General features: G+C 41.1%; 1 protein-coding gene across 3 annotated transcripts in view; it reads left to right on the top strand.

The window, feature by feature from the left end:
• The window catches only part of shank2b (SH3 and multiple ankyrin repeat domains 2b), a 1,185,964-nt gene extending 1,162,177 nt beyond the window's left edge, over window positions 1-23,787 (top strand). For all 3 annotated transcript variants that reach the window (XM_073049802.1, XM_073049805.1, XM_073049804.1), the window contains one exon: window positions 20,408-23,787. In XM_073049802.1, coding sequence (XP_072905903.1) covers window positions 20,408-20,975 — 568 coding nt within the window. In that variant the 3' untranslated portion in view covers window positions 20,976-23,787. The remainder of the gene's footprint in view (window positions 1-20,407) is intronic.
• Window positions 23,788-24,203: the final 416 nt, after the last annotated feature.

Genomic DNA, 24,203 nt, shown 5'->3' with positions numbered 1-24,203 from the left:
TCAGCCACTTTCTCTGGCAGTTCACTCCATATATTCATCACTTCCTGCATGAAGAAGACATTTGTCAGGTCCCTTTGAAATCTATTCCCTCTTATATTCAAGATGTGCCTTTGAAGTTTTTGATTCCCTTTCTCTGGGGAAAAACAGTATGTACAGTAGTCAGCACTATCATTGGCACTGGACTCTGTAGTATCCAGGACATCTTCAAAGAGCAATGCCTCAAAAAGGCAGCGCCCATCATTAAGGGCCCTCCATCACGCAGGACATGCCCTCTTCTCATTGCTACCAACAGGAGCCTGAAGGCACACACTCAATGATTCAAGAACAGATCCTTCCCCTTTGCCATCCAATTTCTGAACGGACATTGAACCCATGAACACTGCCTCACTACTTTTTTATTTCTAATTTTGTATCACTTATTTAATTTAGTTAGTTAATATATATGTTTACTGTAATTCACTGTTTTTTTCCTCTATTATTATGTATTGCATTGCACTGCTGCTGCAAAGACAACAAATTTCACAACATATGCCAATGATATTAAACCTGTTTCTGATTCTGTGCAAAAGTCCTAGGCACATATTTATAGTTAGGATGCCTAAGACTTTTAACACAGTACTGTGCTTGTCAACTTCGAGTGGAGAATGAGATTATAAATCTGGCAGAAGCAAAGGACGTTGGGAATGGGGAGGGTGGAAGGCCGCAGGAGGGGTGTGGGACAAGTGGCAGAGGATTGCCAGGGATGGGGTGGGAGGCACAGGTGCAGACACATCCAGCCCTGAGACACCAGGCAAGCTCATTTGATTCCAAACAATTGATGTACAGAATGTCTCTCTGGTGCTTCCCAGTCCCTCCCATCTCCCTTCCTCTTTTCCCAACCATGATTCCCTTCTCCCTGCCTCCTTCCCACTCTCTGATATGAGTCCACAATAGAGATCCATATCAGAATCAGATTTATCATTATTCACATATGTCATGAAATATATTTTTGTGTGATAGCAGTACAGTGTAATACATTAAATTATTACAGAACTGTGCACAAGTCTGGCACCCTAATTGTTATTAGATATATATGCGTAAGAGTTTTGCACAGTACAGCATATTCACTCTATCTGTACCCGATATGAATGTGCTCATCTCAATAAGGTCACCTCTCAGTATCCTACTTCCCAGTGAATAAAGCCCCTGCCTACACAGCCTCTCCCTAGAACTCCTCTTTATGTGGTGTTAACTAGTGTTTCTCTTTCTACTCAATATTGACCTCTTGACTAAAAGAAAAGACAAGCTGGTATTTCTGTAGCACATCTCACATCTCTTTGACGATGCCCCAAAGCAATGAAACATCCTCACTGTTACAGGAAAGTTAGCAGTCAACGTGTATGCAGCAAGCTCTGATAAACAGTAATATGATAAGAGACAAATCGTCCTTGCAGTAAGATTTAATAGGTGCAATTGTTCAATACAACATAAAGAAACCCACTCTGCTCTTCCAACTGTTACCGTAGGAAACTTTACACTCAGTGGCCACTTTATTAGGTACACCTATACACCTGCTCAGTAATGCAACTCTCTAATCAGCCAATCACATGGCAGCAATTCAATGCATAAAAGCATGCAGACACAGTCAAGAGATTGAGTTGGTATTCAGGCCAAACATCAGAATGGGAAAGAAATGTGATCTAAGTGACTTTGGCTGTGGAATAATTGTTGGTGCCAGACAGGGTGGTTTGGGTATCTCACAAACTAATGGTCTCCTGGGATTTTCCCAAACAACTGCCTCTAGAGTTAACAGAGAATGGTGCAAAAAAAACACAAAAACAAATAACTAACATCTAGTGAGCGGCAGATCTGTGGATGAAAACATCTTGTTAATGAGAGAGTTCAGAGGAGAATAGCCAGGCTGATTCAATCTGACAGTAACTCAATAACCACACGTTACAACAGTGGTGTGCAGAAGACCATCTCTGAACACAAAGCATGTCGAACCTTGAAGTGAATGGGCTACAGCAGCAGAAGACCATGAACATACGCTCAGTGGCTACTTTATTTGATATAGGAGGTGTCGGATAAACTAGCCGCTGAGTCTATGTACATATTAGAGAGTAACCCATTGACTTGATTTACTGTCTAACATTCCTTCAGTCCCGCACTGGATTTTCAGTGTATGTTTTAATGTTTCAGTCCCATTACTGGATCCAGACCCGAGCCAGACATGATGATCAGATTCTCAGAAACAACTCCACCTCCTGGAAATTAGTGCAGCAAGTTTAAATGCCTGAACATGTGACAAGAGGAAAACTGGCTATGCTGATAATATTACCCTTGAAAACTCTGGATTGAGATGAACTTGATGCATGTCCTTGCAGGCACGGATGGATACACGTTAATGTTCTTCTCCCTCTACGTATTGACTTACTACAGACTGGTTAACTTTATGATGTGACTAAACTAACCCAATATTTACATCATACATGTTATATTTTCAAAATTTGTGCAAAAGATATTGGAAAGTGTAACAAGTGCACAAAGATGTTACAATTTGCACACTATTGATGTAAATTAACAGATTTGAGCTGCTGTACATTCTAGAGCAAGGATTCTCAAGCTTTTTTATGTCATGGGCCAATACCACTAAGCAAAGGGTCTGTGGAACCCAGGTTGGGAATCCCTGGTCTAGACCACTGAACAGTTCAACTCAGTACAGGCCCTTTGGCCCCCGATCGTTTAACCTACTCCCTTCCACATAGCCCTCCTTTTTTCTTTCATCCATGTGCCTATCTAAGACTCTTTAAAATATCCCTACTGTATCTGCCTTCGTCACCGCGTCAGGCAGCATGCTCCATGTACCTACCACTCCATGTTTAAAAAAAGCTACTTCTAACATTCCCCCTATACTTACCTCCAAACACTTTAAAGTTTTGCCCTCTCATATTCGCAGTTGCCACTCTGGGGGGGGGGGGGGGGGGGAGAGCATTGTCTGTCCACTCTATTTATGCCTCTTATCATCTTATACATCTCTTTCAAGTTCTTTCTCATGCTCACTTGCTCCAAAGAGAAAAGCCCTAGCTTACTCAGTCTTTTCTCATAAGACATGCTCTCTAACCCAAACAGCATCCTGGTAAATCACCTCTGCACCTTTTTTAAAGCTTCTAAATCCTTCCTGTAATGAGATGACAAGAACTGATGCAATGCCCCTAATGTGGTCGAGCCAGAGTTTTATAGAGCTGCAACTTTACCTCATAGCTCTTGAACCAATAAAGGTCAGCTCACCAGATGCCACCTTAACTACCCTATCTATTTGCACTACAACTTTGAGGGATTTATCGACATATTATATTGGATAAAGTTCTGAAACAGGAACAGCAGATTTAATGTTGGGAAGATTAACATTAAATGTTCCTGATTATAAAAGTACTTGCAGCTCTTGAACTCAATCCTGCATCTAACAAAGGGCAATGCACCATACACCTTCTTATCATCATGTACAGCAACTTTAAAGAATCTGTGGACTTGGAACCGAAGATACCTCTGTTCCTCCACACTCTAAGAGTCTTGCCATTAACTTTGTACTCTGCCATCAAGCCCAACCTTCCGAAGTGTATCACTTCACACTTTCCCATCTGCCACTTCTCAGCTCTGCCCTGCATCCTGTCAATGTCTTGTTGTAACCTACAACCTTCTATATTATTCACAACACTACCAATTTGTTAAATTACAAATGTAATATTATGTTAATTTTGATTTTCTTCCAGTCTGGCATTAGCACAAGTACCTTCAAATAATTCTACCATTTCAAGGGTCAGTTTCATCTGCCCAAAATTAGCAGTGAAGTGTCAAAATAAGAAGCTCAAAACTATTGGGGTTGTTACTTCACTAATAATCTGGAGATCTGGGTAAAAGTTGTTTTATATTTTTTAAAAAGCAGTATTGGTGTAATGAGTGAATTGCAACAAAATCTCAGAACTTGGTGACCTACATCAAAGTCAGGGTAAAATTTATTTTCAGAGTACATGTATGACACCACATACAATCCTGAGATTCTTCTCCTGCAGGCATACATAGCAACTCTAGAGAACAATAAATGTAAACAGGATCAATGGACAACTGCAAATGCAAATATAAATAAATAGCAGTAAATGAAGAGCATGAAATAACAGGATAAAAAAAGTCCTTAAATGAGTGTCAGCCCCTTTTGGGGATCTTCACTCAAGGCCATGAGAGTGTGGAATGAGCTGCCAGTGCAAGTGATGCATGTGAGCTTGATTTCAACGTTTAAGAGAAATTTGGACAGGTATGTGGATGGCAGGGGTTTGGAGAGAGATGGTCTGGTTGTAGGTCGACGGGACTAGGCAGCTTAAATGTTTCGGCATGGACTAGATGGGTTGAAGGGCCTATTTCTGTGCTGTATTTTTCTATGACACTTAGCAATACAAGCAGTATACGTAGAACCAGGAACTAAGTTTCAAGTTGAAGGTCTCTCCTTTCAGCAGAATATACCAGGCACTCCAAGTTGAAGGCTCCTTGTCAGATGAAAGGTCTTCAACCTGCAATGTTTGCTTTGGTATTGGTTGATATGGTTATATGCACCAAGACATAGTGAAAAGCTGAACTTGCCTACTGTTCATGCACATCAAATCAATACATTGAGATAAAATAAGCCAATAACAATGCAGAATGAAGTGTACAAGCTACGGAAAAAGTGCAGTGCGGTTAAATCTTAAAAAGGCAAGATTAGACTGAGGTAGATTGCAAGGCCAGGAGTTGATTTAATTGTACAAGAGGTCCATTCCAGAGTCTGGTAACATTGGAGTATAGGCTGAGTATAGGGGGTGGGGGGGGGGGGGGTGTCTCTCTCTCTCTCCTGCCCAATGGGAGAGGGGAGAACAGAGAATGCCTGCTGGCTGTTTTACAGAGGCAGTGAGAAGTATAGACAGTGTCCATAGAGGGGAGGCTTCCTCTTTCTCCACACCTCTCATTCATTGTTTATTCCTTTGCCTCTTGTACCTCCACAACACAATACTTCATCTCTGAAGATTGACTTCCATTTGCCACTTCACCATTCATTAGACCAAACCCTCTATTACCTTCTGCAATCTAAATTTTCCCACTGACAGTCAACCAGACCATTCTTGTATCATCTCTAAGTGCTTTTATCATATCTTCTAACTTACATTGAAGTTATGAGTATAACCCAGGCACTAAATACTGATCCCTATGGAACCTTACTGCTTATTAGGCCTTCAGGTCACAAAATTCCCTGTCAACCATTGCCCTTTGTTTTCTACCACCAAACCAATATTGGATTCAATTTACCACCCATCCTTGGATCCGTTGTGATTCACATTATGATTCATCTATCATGAGGGACTTTGGAGCCAGCGAGGTCTGAAAAGTGTGGGACTGAACCTCCATATTTCCTTCCTTGCTTCATTTAAACAGCAGAGAAATATTTTTCATGTGGATTGATCACGTGCACTTTTTAAAGGTGCTCTATCTCTTTCGTTGTATTTATCTTTCTCTGAATATTTCACATTTTTTCTGTTTTACCACAATATTGGCATTATTGTCTATTTTGTGAAGATGGCAGTATTCTGTTGTATTCAGTCATCCATTGTATCAGGTGCTCCCAGTGCTCCTTCCTCTACATTGGTGAGACCCAACACAGATTTGGAGGACCTCATTATTGATCACCTTCGCTGTGACCACCACAAAAGGCAAGCTACCCATTTCAATTCAACTTCTCATTCCCATTCTGACACGTCTGTCCTTAGTCTCCTTCTCTTCCATGATGAGGCCAAACTGAGGTTGAAGGAGCAATATCTCATATTCCGTCTGGGGAGCCTCTAGTCTGATAGCATGAACCTCAATTTCTCCAACTACCAGTAATTATTCTGCTCTCCTCTCGTTCAATTCCCCATTCTGTTTACCTTCTCACCCCTGCCCATCATCTCCCTCTAGTTTCCCTCCTCCTTCCCATTCTTCAATGGTACGTTGTCCTCTCCTATTAGATTTGTCTTCAGCCATTTACCTCTTCTACGTGACACCGACCAGCTTCTTACATCATCGCCTACCTTCCCCCTCACCTGGTCTCACCTATCACCTGTGTTCCTCCTCCTCTGCCCATCTTCTTATTTTGCCTTCTGCCCCCTTTTCTTTCCAGTCCTGATAAAGGGTCTCAGTCCAAAACGCCGACAGTTCCTTCCCCTCCATAGATGCTGCCTGACATGCTGAATTCCTCCAGCATGTTGTGCGTGTTGCTCAAGATTTCCAGCATCTGCATAATCTCTTGTGTTTCTGTAAAGTGCTCTTTTATCCAGATCCTCTACCTTTAGACAGATGCTGATTTTCTAGACAGTAAGACACCATACTCAAGTACCCACTTCCCTGAAAGTGGTAATGCAGGTGGAGAGGGTGGTGAAGAAGGCTTTTGTCATGCTGGCTTTCATTGTTCAGGACACTGAGTCATGAAGATGGGAGGAAATATTGCAGTTAGACAAGACGTTAGTGAAGCTACATTTGGAATAGTGTATTCAGGTTTTGTCACTCCGCTGTAGGAGAGATGCTATTAAAGGTTCAGAATCACAATCGGCGTCAGGTTTATTATCACTGACAAACGTATGTCATGAAATGTGTGGTTTTGCGGCTGCAAAATGCAAGACATAATAAGTTACAGATAGGACTACATAACAAAAATAAATAAGTAGTGCAAATTTTTGAGCAAAGTAGTGAGATGTTTTTCATGGACCTGCTGGCAGAGGGGAAGAAATTGTTCCTAAAATGTTGAACGTGTGTCTTCAGGCTCCTACCGTCTCCCTAATGATAGCGATGAGAAAAAGGCATGCCCAGAGTGGTAGGGGTCCTTATAATGGATGCTACCTTTCTGAGGAATCAGCTTTTGAAGATTTCCTTAATGCTGGGGAGGGGCTAGTGCCCATGATGGAGGTGGCTGAGCTACGATCACTTGCAGCTTTTTCTACTCCTGTGCAGTGGCCCCTCCGCACTAGGTGGTGATGCAACCAGTTAAATGCCCTCTGTCAACATTTGCTGGAGCCTTTGATTACATACTTTTTAGAAGCTTGCAAAGACTTGGCATGACATCTAAAAACCTGACAAACTTCACACTATATTGTGCGAGTATATTGACTGGCTGCATCACAGCCTGGTATGGAAACACCAAAGCCCTTGAACGGAAAATCCTGCAAAAAGTAGTGGATATGGCCCAGTCCATCACGGGTAAAGCCCCCCCCCCCCCCATCCTTGAGTGTTGTCTTAAGAAAGCCCCATCCATCATCAACGACCCCCCCCCCCCCCACTACCCAAGTCACACCCTCTTCTCACTGTGCCATCAGGAAGAGGATGCAGCAGCCTCAGGACTCACTGTTGCTACCCGTCAGCCATCAGGCTCTTGAACCAGAGGGGTGAACTTCACCCGCCCCAACACTGAACTGTTCCCACAACATATAGACTCACTGTGAAGGACTCTTCATCTCATGTTCTCAATGCTTAATGCTTAATTATTTCTGGTATTATTTCTTTTTATCTCTTGTTTTTGCACAGTTAATTGTCTTCTGCACGCTGGTTGTCCACCCTGTTGGGTGCAGTCATTCATTGTTTCTATTATGGTTATTGCATTTTTTGAGTTTGCCAGCTAGAAAACCAATCTCAGGGATGTATATAGTGACATATATGTACTTTGAACTTTGACATTCCAAATCTCCTCAGAATCCTTATGAAATATAGTCGCTGGCGTGCCTTGTTTTTAATACCAAAAATAAGTTGGGTAGGGTGAATGCACACCGTCTTTTTCACAGCTTTGGGGAATTAAGACTATGAGGTTTCAGTTTAATATGAGGATGAAATTACCTAAACTGAACCTAAGGGACAATGTTTTCACACATAGGGTGATCTGTATTTGGAAGGAGCTGCCAAAGAAGTGTTTCAGGCCAGTGCATTAACATCATTTAAAATACGCTTGCACAGATACATGGATTCGGGAGGTTTAGAGGGATATGAACGAAATGCAAGTAAATGGGACTGACAAATGGGTATCTTGTTAGGTATGGACCAATTGAGTCAAAGGGTCTATTTCTCTGCTGTATGGCTCAGCGACTCCTGTGCTTGTAAAGCATTTCTCAATTTTCAGTTTTATTTACCCATATCTTTTTATGCCTTATCTTTCTTAATTTGCTTTCCAATTTCAAGCCTAAACTGTTCCTTGGTTTCTGTAGGGTTAGCTGACTAATAAGTAAAGGAACTCTTAGCCTACCCCTTCATGTACTCAGTCATCCTATGAGCTATAGTTTTGGCTGTCTCACCCCTTTCCTTTGTGCAAATATGTTAAACTTATTGATTCACTTTATTTGAACAGCTTCATCACTGAATTAACTTAGACCAAGCACTTTCCACCAATTCATCAAGCTAGTAAAATTAGTCCAGTTAGAAACACTGCTCTGATTTCGTCCTTGCACATCTATATCACTAAATTATTATACTCAGTGGCCAATTTAATGGGTACACTTGTACACTTGCTTGTAATTGCAAGTTATCTATTCAGCCTATCACACGGCAGCAAATGAGTGCATTAAAGAATGTGCAGACATGCTCAAGAGGTTCAGTTGTTGTCCAACCAAACATCAGAATAGGAAGGAAATATGTTCAAAGTGACTTTGATCATGGAATGATTGTTGGTGCTATCTTAGACACTACTGATCTCCTGGGATTTTCACATATGATAGTCTCTAGAGTTTACAGGGAATGAGGCATAAAACAAAAAAAAATCCAGTGGCAGTTCTGTGGGTGAATATGTCTTATTAATAAAAGAAGCTGGGGGAGAATGACCTGATTGGTTCAATCTGACAGGAAGGTGACAGTAATTCAAATAACCAAATGTTACAAGAGTAGTGTGCAGAAGAGTATCTCTGAACACACAGCATGTCGAGCCTTAAAGTGGATGGGCTGCAGCAGCAAAAGATCATTAATATCCACTCAGTGGCCACTAAATTCTATCAGAATGTTCACAAAGTTCTATGAGAATTATCCCAAGAATGAAAGGGTTAACATATGAGGAACATTTTATGGCTCTGGGCCTGTACTCGCTGGAGTTTAGAAGAATAGGTTGGTGGGGGGGGGGGGGGATTTCATTGAAATCTTATCAAATATTAAAAGGCCTAAATAGAGTGAATGTGGAGAGGATGTTTCCAATATTGGGAGAGCCTCAGACCAGAGGGCACAGTCTCAGAATAGAAGGATGTCCCTTTAGTACAGAGAGAAGGAGGAATCTCCTAGCCAGCAGGGAATGAATCTATGGAATTCATTGCTACAGACAAATGTGGAGGCTAGGTCATTGGATATATTTTAAGCAGAGATTGATAAGTTCTTGACTGGTAAGGGTGTCAGAGGTTTTGGGGAGAAGGCAGGAAAATGGGGTTGAGAGTTGGTTTCTGTAGGGTTAGCTGACTAATAAGTAAAGGAACTCTTGGCCTACCCCTTCATGTACTCAGTCATCCTATGAGCTATAGTTTTGGCTGTCTCACCCCTTTCCTTTGTGCAAATATGTTAAACTTATTGATTCACTTTATTTGAACAGCTTCATCACTGAATTAACTTAGACCAAGCACTTTCCACTAATTCATCAAGCTAGTAAAATTACGAAATTGGTAAATTGGCTGTGATTGAGTGGCAAAGCAGACTCGTTGAGCTGAATGGCCCTACTAATCCTAGGTACATTCACCAATCCAGATGAAGCATCTTGACCCAAAAATTCAGCTGTCCTTTTTCTCTCATAAATGCTGTCTGACACAAGTTCCTCAAGCATCCCCCGTATTGCTCCAAATTCCAGATAACAAGAAAAATATCTACTGTTTCCTGTATCCACACGTTCCCCATTATTACTAAACTTTGCACAAATAGGATAACAAAATCTGTTGAATACATATTTAACTTATTTCACTCACTTTATCCTTCTCACCACAATGCCGTACAGGACTAATTTCCCTACACTAACTACACTATTCTGTTCTACCTGCACATGATCCACATCCCTCTACTCTCTGCATATTCATGTGCCTATCTAAGAGCCTCTTAAATACCTCTGTTGTATCTGAACACAAGAGATTCTGCAGATGCTAGAAATCCAGAGCAACACACACACAAAATGTTGAAGGAACTCAGCTGGACAGGCAGCATCCATGGAGAGGATTAAGAATTGATGTTTTGGACCAAGGCCTGATATCCTGATGAAGTGTCTCAGTCTGAAACATCAATTCTTTATTCTTCTCCATAGATGTTGCCTATCTCCTGAGTTCCACCAGCATTTTGTGTTACTTTGTCATATCTGCCTCCACTGCCATTCATGACAACACATTTCAAGCACTCACTACTCTCTGTACAAGATCCCCCCTGCACATCTCCTTTAACTTTCCCCCTCTCACCTTAAATGCATGCCCACTGGTATTAGACATTTCTAACCCAGGAAAAAAAGATGCCAGATGTCTATTCAGGTGGCACAATGGAGTAGCAGTTAGCGCAAGATATCACAGCAACAGCGATCTTCAGTTCCTGCCCCTGAGAGTGAGGAATTTGTACGTTCTAAGTATGGCCATATGGCTTTTCTCCAGGTGTTCCAGTTCCCTCCTACAATCCAGCGATGTACTGGTTATGGTTTGTAAGTTGTGGGCTTGCCATGTTTGCATCAGAAGAGTGGCAGCAGTATTGCACTGTGTTGCTCATTGACATAAAGCAACCCGTTTCATGTTTTGTATTGATGTAGATGTGAGAAATAGAATTAATAGAGTCATAGAGAAGTACAGCACAGTAACAGCCCTTTTGGCATAGCTAATGCATGCCAAAACTTCTCTTAAACATTGAAATCGAGCTCACTTGCAACCACTTGCGCTGGCAGCTCATTCCACACTCTCGTGACCCTGAGTAAATAAGTTTCCCCTCATGTACCCCTTAAACTTTTCACCTTTCACCCTTAACCTATGACCTCTAGATGTTGTCCCACCCAACCTCAGTGGAAAAAGCCTGCTTGCATTTGCCCTATCTATACCCCTCATAATTTTGGATACCTCTATCAAATCTCCTCTCAATCATCTACGTTCCAAGTAATACAGTCCTGATCTCTTCAATCTTCCCTTATAACTCAGATCCTCCAGACCCAGCAACATCCTTGTAAGTTTTCTCTGCACTCTTTCACCCTTGTTACATCTTTCCCGTAGGTAGGTGACCAAACTGCACACAATACTCCAAATTAGGCCTCACCAACATCTTACACAACTTCAACATTCTATCTTCTGTACTCAGTATATTGATTTATGAAGGCCAATGCGCCTAAAGCTTTTCTTTACACTATCTACCTATGACACAACTTTCAATGAATTATGGAGCTGTATTCCCAGATCACTTTGTTCTACCACACTCCTCAGTGCCCTACCATTCAATATGTAAGATCCACCATGATTGGTCCTACCAAAGAGCAAAACCTCGCACTTGTCTGTGTTAAATTCCATCTGCCATTTTTCAGCCCAGTTTTCCGGTTGATGTAGATCCTTCTGCAAGCCCCAATAACCTTCCTCACTGTCCAGTACACCCCCAGTCTTGGTGTCACCTGCAGATCTGCTTATCCATTTAACCATATTATCATCTAGATCATTGATATAGATGACAAACAACAACGGACCCAGCACTGATCCCTGTGGCGTACCATGAGTCATAGGCCCTACTACCACTCTCTGGCTTCTCCCACAAAGCCAAAGTCTAAATCGATTTACTACTTCTTGACCAGCGAAACCTTGTCAAATGCCTTACTAATATCCATGCAGACAACATGACCGACCAGATAAATCTTTATTCTATGCCTACCATAATTTTATAAACTCCCATCTCCCACTGCATTGTTATAACAAGACCCAATGCAAGTGGCTGAGTGTTTTTATTTCCAGAACTTGTGTTTTTTTTTTAATCTTGGCTTGCAAAAGCTAGATAGTCACTTCCTGATCACTGTTCTCTTGGGGCATGAGAAGTATTTTCTCACATCCCCTTCATGTCTTCTGCCCTAAATAATACACCAAAGTCCTCCAGTCCTTGCATCATGGACAACAGAAACAAGCTCCCTTTGCTTAGTTAATCTCACCTGGTTACGATCTTGCATACCTCTGTCCAATCTCCTTTCAGACTTCTGTCTCGAGGGAGAGAGAACAAGTGCTCCAGTCTAACTTTGCATCTAAAATCCCTCACCTTTCAAGTTCCTCTGGCAAATAGATTAAGAATTAAATTAAACTATATTGATCAGAATAGGAAGTGTAAAGTAATAAGACTGACACACAGCCCAGAGAAAGAACATGGAATAATTGCAAACATACCGTATAGGAACTTATTCAGTTCTGTGGGGAGATGTAGTATTCCGGCTGCTGAATCAGCAGTTGCTTAGCAACTAATGGACTCCACAACCTTGAATCCAGTGAGTAATCGAGGCCTGATTAATACAGGACAAAACACGCTGTTATTAAGTGCAGGCAAAGACTCTGAATTCACTTTGTCATAGTTGCCTTCCACCTTATTGTTAAAATAGTATTTGCTTTTGTGATTGATGTTTGCAGAAAGCGTGTCTATAAATCAGCCTCAAAAACATGGATTATTTTTATAAATGCATTTATTTTGGCAGTAAACACAGCTTTACAAAAATGTTTTAAAAACCCTAAATCAATTTTGCAGGTCGTTTCACTGCTAATAAGCATCTAATAAAAAGCAGTATGTTATTTCCACTTATGGTGCTGTGCTTCGAGTTCATTACATAATGCCAAAAGTTGTTATTTTTATTGCTAACCTGTAATGCATAGCATTCAAGGAACTGGAAATGCAGAACAATCTCTTACATTCTACTACAGAGCCATGTGCATTGGCCACAAGCCTGAGTAACCGTGCATAAACATTGAGACAAAAATACCCACATATGGCCCAGTCCATCACAGGAAAAGCCCTCCCAACCATTGAGCACATCTACACAAAACGCTGTCACTGGAAAGCAGCATCCATCATCAGGAACCACCACCTCCCAGGACCTGTTGCCATCAAGATGAAGGTGCAAGAGCCTCAGGACTCAGATCGTGAGGTTTAGTAACAGTTGCTACCCCTCAACCATCAGACTCTTGATCCAAAGGGGATAACTTCACTCAACTTTACTTGCCCTGTCATTGAAATGTTCCTATAAACAATGGACTCACTTTCGTAGACTTTTCATTTTACGTTGTCAATACTTAGTGCTTATTTAATTATCATTATTATTTCTTCTTTTTGTATTTGCACAGTTTGTTACCTCCTGCTCTCTGGTTGAACATGGTTTTTTATTGATTCTGTTATGGTTATTCATCTACAGATTTATTGAGTATACCATCAAGAGAATGAATTTCAGGGTTATATATTGTGACGTCGACTTGATAAAAGCTTTACTTTGAACTTTGATGCATTTGCTCAGTATTTTTAAGGATGCTGATATGGCTCCCCTGGATGCAAATGTCAAGTCACTTTTACTGTCATTTTGACCATAACTGCTATGTACAGTACATAGTAAAAATGAGACAACGTTTTTCAGGATCACGGTGTTGCATGACACAGTACAAAAACTAGACTGAACTACATTAAAAAAAAGTCTAGTACACTAGACTACAGACCTACCCAGGACTGCGTAAAGTGCACAAAACAGTGCAGGCATTACAATAAGTAATAAACAGGACAATAGGGCGGAAAGGTGTCATATTTTGGTAGTATTTGCAGTATATTTTTTGGTAATATTTTGCAGTATATTTTGGTGCATATCCACATCATCTTGCACCCATGCCCCCCCCCCCCCGCCCCACTTCAGAACCCCGGCTGATTTATTTTCAAAGGCACTTGTCTCATCCTTTCAGGGTGGGGGAGAAGTTTGTGATCAAACGCGTTTCTAGAACCAAGGACACGGGACCATCAATCACTGTGGACTGCTTAGCAACACACACAGATTGCTGTAGATCTCAACAGATCAGGCAGCATCAATAGAAGAGGAATGAGTAGTCGCCATTTTGGGCCACAGGACTTCATCAGTACTTTACCCCACTTGTCACCCTGAGTTGTAGGGAGTTGTCAAGGTGATAAGATGCTGTGGTATTTAAGTTACTAAGGACTTCTTTCTCACCACTCTCCTTCTGATCTCATACTTCCATATTTCCTCTCTACTGTCAGCAAATGAAGCAGGGGATTTAACTCAAAGCATCGATAATTCTTTTCCCCTCTTGCCCTTTCTCTTCTCCTCACCTGCTTATCACCTCACTCAGATGTCCCGCCTCCATCCCTTTCTTCCACGGTCCATTCTCCTCTCCTATCAGATTCCTTCTTCTTCAGCCCTCTACCTTTACAACCTATCACCTTCCAGCTTTTCACTTCGCTTCAGTTCCCCCACCCACGCACCTACCCCCTCACCATTTACCAGCTTGTATCCTTTCCCCTCCTCCCACCTTCTTCCCCCTTCCTTTCTCATCTCTACTCCTCTCCACAGGTTTTGCCTGACCTGCTGAGTCCCATCAGCATTGTGTGTATGTTACTCTGGATTTCCAGCATCTGCAGAATCTCTTGTGTTTAAGTTGCTGACAAATCCTTTCCACCATAGACACTTCTCAACACACTGGGTTCCTCGAGCAGATTGTTTGTTTTGCTCACTTCTAGGAACAGATGATTGTTTTGGACACTTCATAAAACAGAAAATATACTGGCCCAGATTCTACAGTCAACATTAAAGGAATGGTGGTCACCATCCTTCATACCTTCTGATACCACATTGACTTTTGGTGGACTTTGTGGCTTTCCTTACCTTAATTGAAGGCCCTTCAGAGGATCTGTACTTCACCGAGTAGGGGAAATGCAATAGTGTTCTTCCAAAATTCCCTAGATAATCTCCATCCAAATGCTTCAATGGAGATGACGCAGAACAGAGTGAATGTTTTGATTTTTAACTTCCAAATTCCAAAGTTTCTAGAATATCTTCCACGGATTCAGATGAAGCAAAGTTGCAGGGAATCCTCCAGAGTAACAGGTGGGTGATAGTAGTTAAGTTAGCAAACAGCAATCCAGGGGCCTATACTAATAATCTAGAGAGTCATAGATCATGGAAAAGGATCTTCCACACACTAACTAGCAAACACCCATTTACATTTCCGCCCTTTTATTCATCCCATCCTTCCCTCCAGATTCTCCTGTTGACCTGTGCACTAGGTGTAATCTGTCGTAACCAATTAACCAATCAACTTGCAGGCCTTTGGGAGGAAACGGGAGCAGCTGGGGAAAGCTACCTGGTCACAGGAAGAGCGTATAAATTCCACAGTGACAGCACAACATCAGGATTGAACTTGGGTTGCTGGAGCTCAGATAAATAAGTTCTGCTGGTTGATTTCTATATTCTTGAATTAGAGATTCAGTTAGGGTTTATCAATTGCCCCCACCCCTCTGGATTTCATAAAAACCTTATGTATATTTGACAGGATTATTAATCTCAGTTTCCAGTTTGCTGGAATCGTTGATTATCTCACAAGTAGATATGAAAGATTAGACTGCGCTGCCCTGAGTTCAGAACCCACTGTGATTACTGAGGAAGTTAGATTCAATTAATAACTGGGAATTGAAAAGGAATCCTAGCAAAGAGTAGTGACTCTAGCCATTACAGGAAAAGCACAGCATTGCCTCTACTTTCTTAGAACTTTACACAGTATGAGCATGTCATCCTAGACTTTGACAAACGTCTCTATAGATGTACAGTGGAGAGTGTCCTGACTGATTGTATCATGGTCAGGTATGGAAACACCAATGCCCAAAAGCAGGAAGGCCTACAAAGAGTAGTGAATAGAGCCCAGTTCATCACAGGAAAAACCCACCCCATCATTGAGCACACCTACAAAGATCTCTGCCACACAAAAAATGTCATCCATCATCACCATCCAGGCCACACTCACTTGTCACTGCTACTTTTGGGAAGGAGATGATGGAGCCTCAGGTCCCATTCCATCAGGTTCAGGAACAGTTATTAACCTTCAACTATTGGGCTCCTGAACCAGCATAGATAACTTCACTCACCTCAACACAAAACTGATTTCACAACCTATGGGTTCACTTCCAAGAATTCTACAATTCACGTTCTCAATGTTATTTATTTGCTTTTTTTGGTTGCATTTGCACAGTTTGCCTTCTTTTGCACACTGGCTTTGGCAATCTTTGTGCTTAGCTTTTCATGTATTTCTTTGTTCTTCCGTGAATACCTGCAAGAAAATGAGTCTCAGGTGACATATAATACATATGATAATACATTTACTTTGAACTTTGATCACAAAACTACCAGACTGTGTTGCTGCTCTGTTCCCTTCTCACTGCTGCCATCAGGAAGAAGGTCCAGGAGCCTCAGGACTCATACCAACAGGTTCATGTACAATTTTTACCCCTCAACCACCAGACCATTGAATGTCAGTCCATAGGTTGTGGGAAATTTCAATGATGGGCAAATGAAGTTATCCGCTTTGGTTGAAGGACTCTTCATCTCATATTCTTGATACTTATTGCTTATTGATTTATTATTGTTATTTAATCTTTTTGTATTTGCACAGTTTGTGGTCTTCTGAACTCTGGTTGAATGCCCTAGTGAGATGATCTTCCAATGATTCTGTTATGGTTATTATTCTTCAAATTTTAGACGGACAGACATACTTTATTGATCCCGAGAGAAATTTTTTGAGTATGTCCACAAGAAAATGAATCTCAGGATTGTATATAGTGATATATACATTGCTAATAAATTTACTTTGAACTTTTTAACAAAACTAACAGATTGTTGTTGTGGTAAACCCAGTCTGGTTCACATGCCCATCAATGGAGAAAATCTGCTGTCCTAAGCACAGTTGTTGGAGTTATTCAATGCAGAGCTACTAATTTTGTTTTGTGAGAGAGTGTGGCACCAAGAATATCAGCCATGATCTTAATGAATGGCAGAGCCAGCTCAATGACTTAAATGGCCTTCAACTTCAGTTTCTTAAATTTCCCAATGTCAAACTAAATGCAAGATGTTAGCCTGCCATCACTTTTTTTTCTCCTCCCAGGGTATCCTTTACTGTGAAAGTCTTAATTATCCCATCTAATTACACACAAATGGATCTAAAATAATTTGTTCCCTGGCTAGTTCCACACTGCCTGATTTGAGTCTCTGGGCTCATCCTCGGGGGTTCCTCCACCAGTTTGATTCATTCAGTCTGTATGAAGATTAAAGTCACCCATGGTGATTATTATTTTTTATATTTAGGGATGCAGCGCAGTAACAGGCCCTCCTGACCCCACAAGCCTACACCACCCATTTACACCTACATAACCCTACTAAACTAAGTACTTTGGAGTGTGGGAGGAAACCCATGTGGTCACAGGGAGAATATGGAAATTTCTTACTGACAGCAGGAGAATTGAACCTGGGTTGCTGGTGCTGCAATAGCATTACGATAACCGCTATGCAACTGTAACACCCAATTATTGCACTGCATTTATTTATATATTTATTGAACTTCAAATATTGTTTAAGTGGAGAAAAATACTCAATAAAAAGCAATAGGTTCTTACAGGTGAACACAAGGTCAGGGTTAGTGGCTTTATAGAATACCTGATCCACAGTGAATGAAGTTTTCTATTTCTCATACAGATCAAAGTTCAAAATAAATTTGTTATCAAAGTGTGTATATGTCACCATATACAACCCTGAGATTCATTTTTTGCAGGCATTCACAGTAGAATAAATACAATAGAGTTAATGAAAAACACCACACAAAGACTAACAACCAAACTGTGCAAATACAAAATAGTAATTAAGTAAATAATATTAAAAACATGAGCTATAGAATCCTTGAAAGTGAGTCCATAGGATGTGGAATCAATTCAGTATTGAAGTGAGTGAATTAATCCATGCTGGTTCAGGAGCCTGATGGTTGAAGGCCAATAACTGTTTGTGCACTATAAAAGGGAACTGTGAGGGTCTTGGTCCATCAGAGTTGACCAGAGTTGACATCCTAGCTGTTTAGAAATGCAAGCCTAGTCAGTACAATACAGAGAGCAAGCCCATGTAGCAGGCTCTTCCTCTGTTCCTGAATCTGGTGACTCCTGTACCTCCTTCCTGGTGTCGGTAATGAGAATTGAGCATGGCTTGGATTATGGGGGTCTCTGTTGATGAATGCTGCCTTGTTGCAGCACTCTTAGTAGTTGTGCTCAATGGTTGGAAAAGGCTTGGAGATAGTCGAATTTGAGTTTAAGGGTAGGGTTGGGGAAATAGCTTTCTGAATCGTTGTTCTGGAGGCCTTAAGTGAGCAGGCTATTGCAGGGAAGGCAGAGAGTATAGTATCAGTACTCTACGTGAGCAGGGTTCAAGAATGGATGGTAACTTTTGGACTAACAGTGGGGGTCCCTGGTCCACTTGGCATTGACATGAGGAAATGAGATTGTCCTGGGAGTGACTAACCACAGTTACTCCTGAGAAATACAAATTATTTTCCAGGGCAACACTCCAAAGAGAGTTTGCACAGGGAATTATATTGTTTTATGAACATCATGTGAGGCACAAAACTATGGCTTACACCAGCAGATTGTTGGATTCAAAGCTTTAGCAATTTTCAAGGATTCAGATGCACAGTATAGACAAATTGAGACAAAGTCTTTGGAAGTTAGTTATTGCTTCTTTTGTGGAACGAGCTGTCAGTGGAAGTGGTGAATCTAAGTCTGATTTCAACACTTAAGAAAAGTTTGGATAAGTACATGGATGGAAGGCGCGTGGGGTCGATGGAACAAGGCAGAATAATAGTTTGGCTTTGGACTACATGGGCCAAAGGGCCCGTTTCTAGTAGATGGGAGAGGGATGGGGGATTATGGTCCAGTGCAGTTTGATGGAACTAGCCACAATAGCTGTTTCTGTGCTGCAGTACTCTATGACTTAAAATCACATCAGAATTCCAGGTATATGTAGAATTACATAGAAAACTTACAGCACAATACAGGCCCTTCAGCTCATAATGCTGTGCCCAACCTGTATTTACTTTAGAAATTACCTTGGGTTACCCATGGCCCTAAGCTCTAGGCACCTATCCAGGAGTCTCTTAAAAGACTATCGTTTCCACCTTCACCACCGCCGCTGGCAGCCCATTCCACGCATTCACCACTGAGTAAAAAAACTTACCCCTGACATCTCCTCTGTACCTACTTCCAAGCACCTTAAAACTGTACCCTCTCGTGTTAGGTGTTTCTGCTGTGGGGAAAAAGCATCTATCCTCGCGATCGATGCCTCTCATCATCTTGTACACCTCTATCAGGTCATCTCTCATCCTCTGTCACTGCAAGGAGAAAAGGTTGAGTTCACTCAACCTATTCTCATAAGGCATGTTCCCCAATCCAAGCAACAACCTTGTAAATCTCCTCTGCACCCTTTCTATAATTTCCACATCCTTCCTGTAGTGGGGTGACCAGAACTGAGCACAGTGTTCCAAGTGGAGTCTGACCAGGGTCCTATATAGTTGTTACATTACGTCTTGGCTCTTGAACTCAATTCCACGGTTGATGAAGGCCAATACACCGTATGCCTTCCTAACCACACAGTCAACCTGCACAGCAGCCTTGAGTGTCCTTTGGACTCGGACCCCAAGATCCCTCTGATCCTCCACAGATTACCTACAGATCATCTAAGCTTTTCCCACTTCAATCAGCAAAAGATTACAGGTAAGAATTCAACAATTCTGCTCCACACATCCTAATTCTCAAGGCATACACTAAACTATCCCTTTACTTGTGATTTTGTGATCCAGAGGTTCTTTGGAAGTCAAGAATGAGGCATGAAACTTGTTGCACGTGGCCATTTTATTACCTGTAACAAGAACAAAGAAGTTGTGGTCATTTTACACAAAAACTAGCTCCAAAAAGAAAGATAACATTCCAGTGATAACAATTAACCTATAAAATAGCCAGATTCATGTGGTGTAACACTTGCTGCAAAATTACTAATCTTGAAAAATACAAAAGCAGCTATATTACAATCACTGGAAAATTCACTGAGAAATTACACATAAATAGGTGATTATATAAAAATGCATAGCATAGGACAGAAGCTATCAGAAAAATACAATTATAATTCTAGAATTGATTCCAATAGCAACCATCAGAGTGGTCAATTCAGATGTCTTTAGTGAGTAACCAACCAAAACATTGTTTCTCTAAGTTAATTTTGTGATAGTAGTTACACTGCCGGTCAAAGCACCCAAAATTTAGAATTGAAATAAACACTTCTACATGATCTAACTTCTAGGATCCTACTTGCTTTTTGATGTACAGATTATGCAATTAAATTGACTTTACTGTGTTAATTATTCCACAGGATTCCTGATGGAGTGACCAGTAGTTCAGGGGTACAACGAAACGCAACTGTTACCTTCACCATTCGGCCGGGAAGCAACCAGCCCATCACGGTTCAGAACCGGACATCAGATTTTGACAGCATGACCATTTTGAAACGAGCTCCGAGTCCCGTGGCCTCCCCTACGGACGCTGGCCAAGTTCCTAGACCTTCCTCTCTCCCGACCTCAGCTTTGTCACCTACTCTTTCTGACGGTTTTGGATTCCAAAGTCCACCAATTCCAGGAGAAGGTCACTTTAGCACCCAGCCAGGACGCAGTAGGTCCCCCTCTCCATCCACTTTGCAACAGCCAGTCTCGAACAAACCTTTTGCATCCAAGGGTGTCCTCCTATGGACTAAACATGATGTGGCTGACTGGCTAGACACGTTGAACCTTGGAGAACACAAAGATGCATTTTTGGATAATGAAATAGACGGGACCCATTTACCATCACTTCAGAAGGAGGACTTAATCGACCTCGGGGTGACAAGAGTCGGACATCGAATGAATATAGAGCGGGCTTTAAAACAGCTACTATCAGATAGATAGACAGTTGTTTGAATGCTTTTCAAAGTAACTAAAAGATCTCTCATTATTTTTGTCAGCAGCCGACATTCACCTTAGCTCTGGCTGGAATATAATGTGCCAGTGGGATATTTTTAAAAAGCTCAGCATGAACGATTTTTCCGATTAAAGCCTCTGGTACGTTTATAAGCACAATAGGCTGTCAGTATCAGTGGCTTGTCACTCTCACAATGCCATGTGCCACTGGTGTGCTGGGATGAGTGCAGGAGTGAAGATCCTTTTGCGGTGTAAATATACTACAGCATAATCTATATTTTGAACAATGACCTTTTAATATTGACCTCACATGGACAGGTGTCTTAAAGATACTGTAGTTGAACCAGCAGAGCTGTGTTATATACTTTCTATCTTTGCTAGTACAATATTTCTTCACAAGGATCACAGTAATTTAGAAGATGCGCAGCAAAATCTGTTTTACTCCTCTTTTTCCTTTTGGACAAGAAGTGAAGCTGATTATTTTTTTCCTTTCTGCTGAGCAGTCTAATCATTTATCGGTATGGCACGAGGAGGGGAAAAATAAGTATGAAGCTCTTTTAACTTTTCACATTTTGACACACTGCTCTCTTATGATGGGGAATTGTCGTAGCATTTGTCCAGTTCTTTCCTCGAGAGTTAATGCAGGTTTGTTTTTGTTGTTTGAGCGTCTTTTTCCAAAGCTGTTGTCAAGGGCCATTCTTGGGAACAGTGAAAATGGTGTTGAAACTAACCATTTATCGTCTTCCATAGGAGTATTGGTGATTTACCACAATTGTTTACTAGAGCATTTGGAAGGTCTCTGAACGGGCCATATCTATATTCAGTTTCAGAGCCGATTGGTGTGCTTGTTTGAGCTGGGAGGGAAAGCCTATTTTGCTTACTAGAAATGTGTAAAACAAAAAAAAAAAGGTTTCTATTTGTAATTTTTAGCTGCTATTTCCCATGGTCATAGGCCAAAGAATTGGATCTTGGCACAGCACGTAAGCTATCTGAAGAATATAGTCACGCAGTACATTTTGGATTGTGCGCTGTCAGGTTGAACTTGATCAGACTGCTTTTTGGAGCAATGGTTATTAGTGGGTGATTTCAGTCTATGCTTATGGCTGGACGCTGATCGCAGCCAATGAAATTGACCACAACGGCAGAGCATCAGGCCCTATGACACATTCTATCCGCCATTTAACATATTCACTCTCTAGGTCTGCAGTTTTGTTGCATATTGTAATTAGAACTGGCAATCTTACATGCTTAGTTTGTGTAACGATAGTGTATACAGTACCAAATCTCAAGAGATGTAAATTGTGTATAACATATAGGAGGAAACCCCCATGTATGGGAGATTTGAGTGCACTTCAAACTATTAAACATCAGCATATACAATTATCTGTGACTGTTGGGAACATTTTAATTCACAGGTTTTATATCTTTGCCCAGCTCCTAGTATTTATTTGTGGTATTTATCATTTAGCTACATAGCTGATTCACTGAACTTTTCTGTAATCGCAGCTGCAGAAATTATCCAGTTGATCTGGCAATGATTACATCAATGAGCCTACAATATCATTTTCTTTACAAATAATAGTAATTTAATTTTTACATTTTCTTTTGCTAGTGCATTAAGATGTATCTCACTATAATTTGTGCAAAAGACTTGTGTTCAGGTTATTAACGTTGCTGTAACTTCTGTGATTTATATATCTTCATCTAGAGTCCATTACAAGGTCCTGTAACTTGCACTTTCCCAACTCCTCAATAACTTGTATGGCAACCAAATTATTATATGAGAAATAAATATTATAACAGTGATTAAAAGTTGTGTTAATGACTGTAGAGGTGACTCCCATTAACCAAGAATCATCAATTCCTTCGCTATTCACCCGTGTTGGTTACAGTTCCAGCAACTAGAGATGGAGTTTAGGTTCTATTTTACAATTTTAAAAATGCCATTTTTCCCCAACTTCTGAGCTTCTCTCTGTTCAAGGTCCCTCCCTATTAAATGCCACATATAGATCAGAAGGGCAAAATTTGCCGGCAGATTCGCTCTCCCTCCATCCATTTCACTTTTTCTTTATTTTTTTTTCCTCTGTCCCCTTCCTTTTCACTGTTCATTTCCCTTTTTCACCCAAGTTCACTCCTTTGTTTCACCTGTCCCTCATCTTTTTCACTTTGTCTTCACCTGAATCTGCCTCCAACTTCTCCTTTCCTCTCAACCCCATCTCTTGGTTCTCAACCCCCTTCCTCTCAGACATCCTTATCACACTGTCTCCCTCTTTCATTATATCTTTGCCTTTGATTCTTCCCGCCATTCTCTCCCCTTCTCACTTCCCCCTTGCCGCCTCCTCCCATTTCATTCTCCCTAATCGTATCCACTCACTCCTCACCCTTGCCATTATCCCTCCCTCCTCCTCCCCCCCCCCCCACCCCCTTCCTTTTCCCAACAGTCCAGGGTTGAATTGACCATTTGCCACACAAGTGTTCAAGGGTCAAGAACTCCCCACTCCCAGTCTTGAGGAGGCTATATCAGGGTGCCATATAAAAACTCTCAGAAACATGCTTAAATGACGCACTTCTAGCTTCTTCAGAGAGCTGATTAAAAGCAGTGGCTGAGAAAGTTGTTCCCAGTGAATTCCCCAAATGGAAAGTAACTGAATTTTTCTGGGAGATGTCTGGTGCTCTGTTCGTTTTGAGCAACGCACCACACCCAACACTTTGGAAAAGCGGTAACTTGTGGTTTTAAGGAAAGTTGTACAGTACTTTAGAAAATAAATGTATGTAATTTTCTGAATGTAAATAAAATGAAAGAAAGAAAACAAAAGTATTGGCCTGTTATGAAAATGAGCTCAAGTTGGTCAACAGAGGACACAGTTTACTGAATGTTACAACAGCTTACCATTCAGTCCATGAAATCCTTGCTGATAATAGATTCCTTAAGAGTTAACTCATGTCCTTTAACATCTTTTATAAATAAAGATCAAATTCATTTTTAAATCATTAAGCAATCAGTCACTCAAATGGTTACGATAAGATACAAGAGCAGAAATTGGCCATTTGACCCATTGAATCTGCTCTGCTATTCCACCATGGCTGGTTTATTATCTCTCTCAACCACATACTCCTCCCTTCCTCCCCTAAGCTTTGACACCTTTACTAATCAAGAACCTATCAACCTCAGTTTTAAATATACCCAGTGACTTGGCCTCTGCAGCCATCTGTGGC

Source organism: Hemitrygon akajei, chromosome 6 (assembly GCF_048418815.1).
Source record: "Hemitrygon akajei chromosome 6, sHemAka1.3, whole genome shotgun sequence".
NCBI classification, from domain to species: domain Eukaryota; kingdom Metazoa; phylum Chordata; class Chondrichthyes; order Myliobatiformes; family Dasyatidae; genus Hemitrygon; species Hemitrygon akajei.
This window is presented reverse-complemented; position numbering and strand designations above follow the sequence as displayed.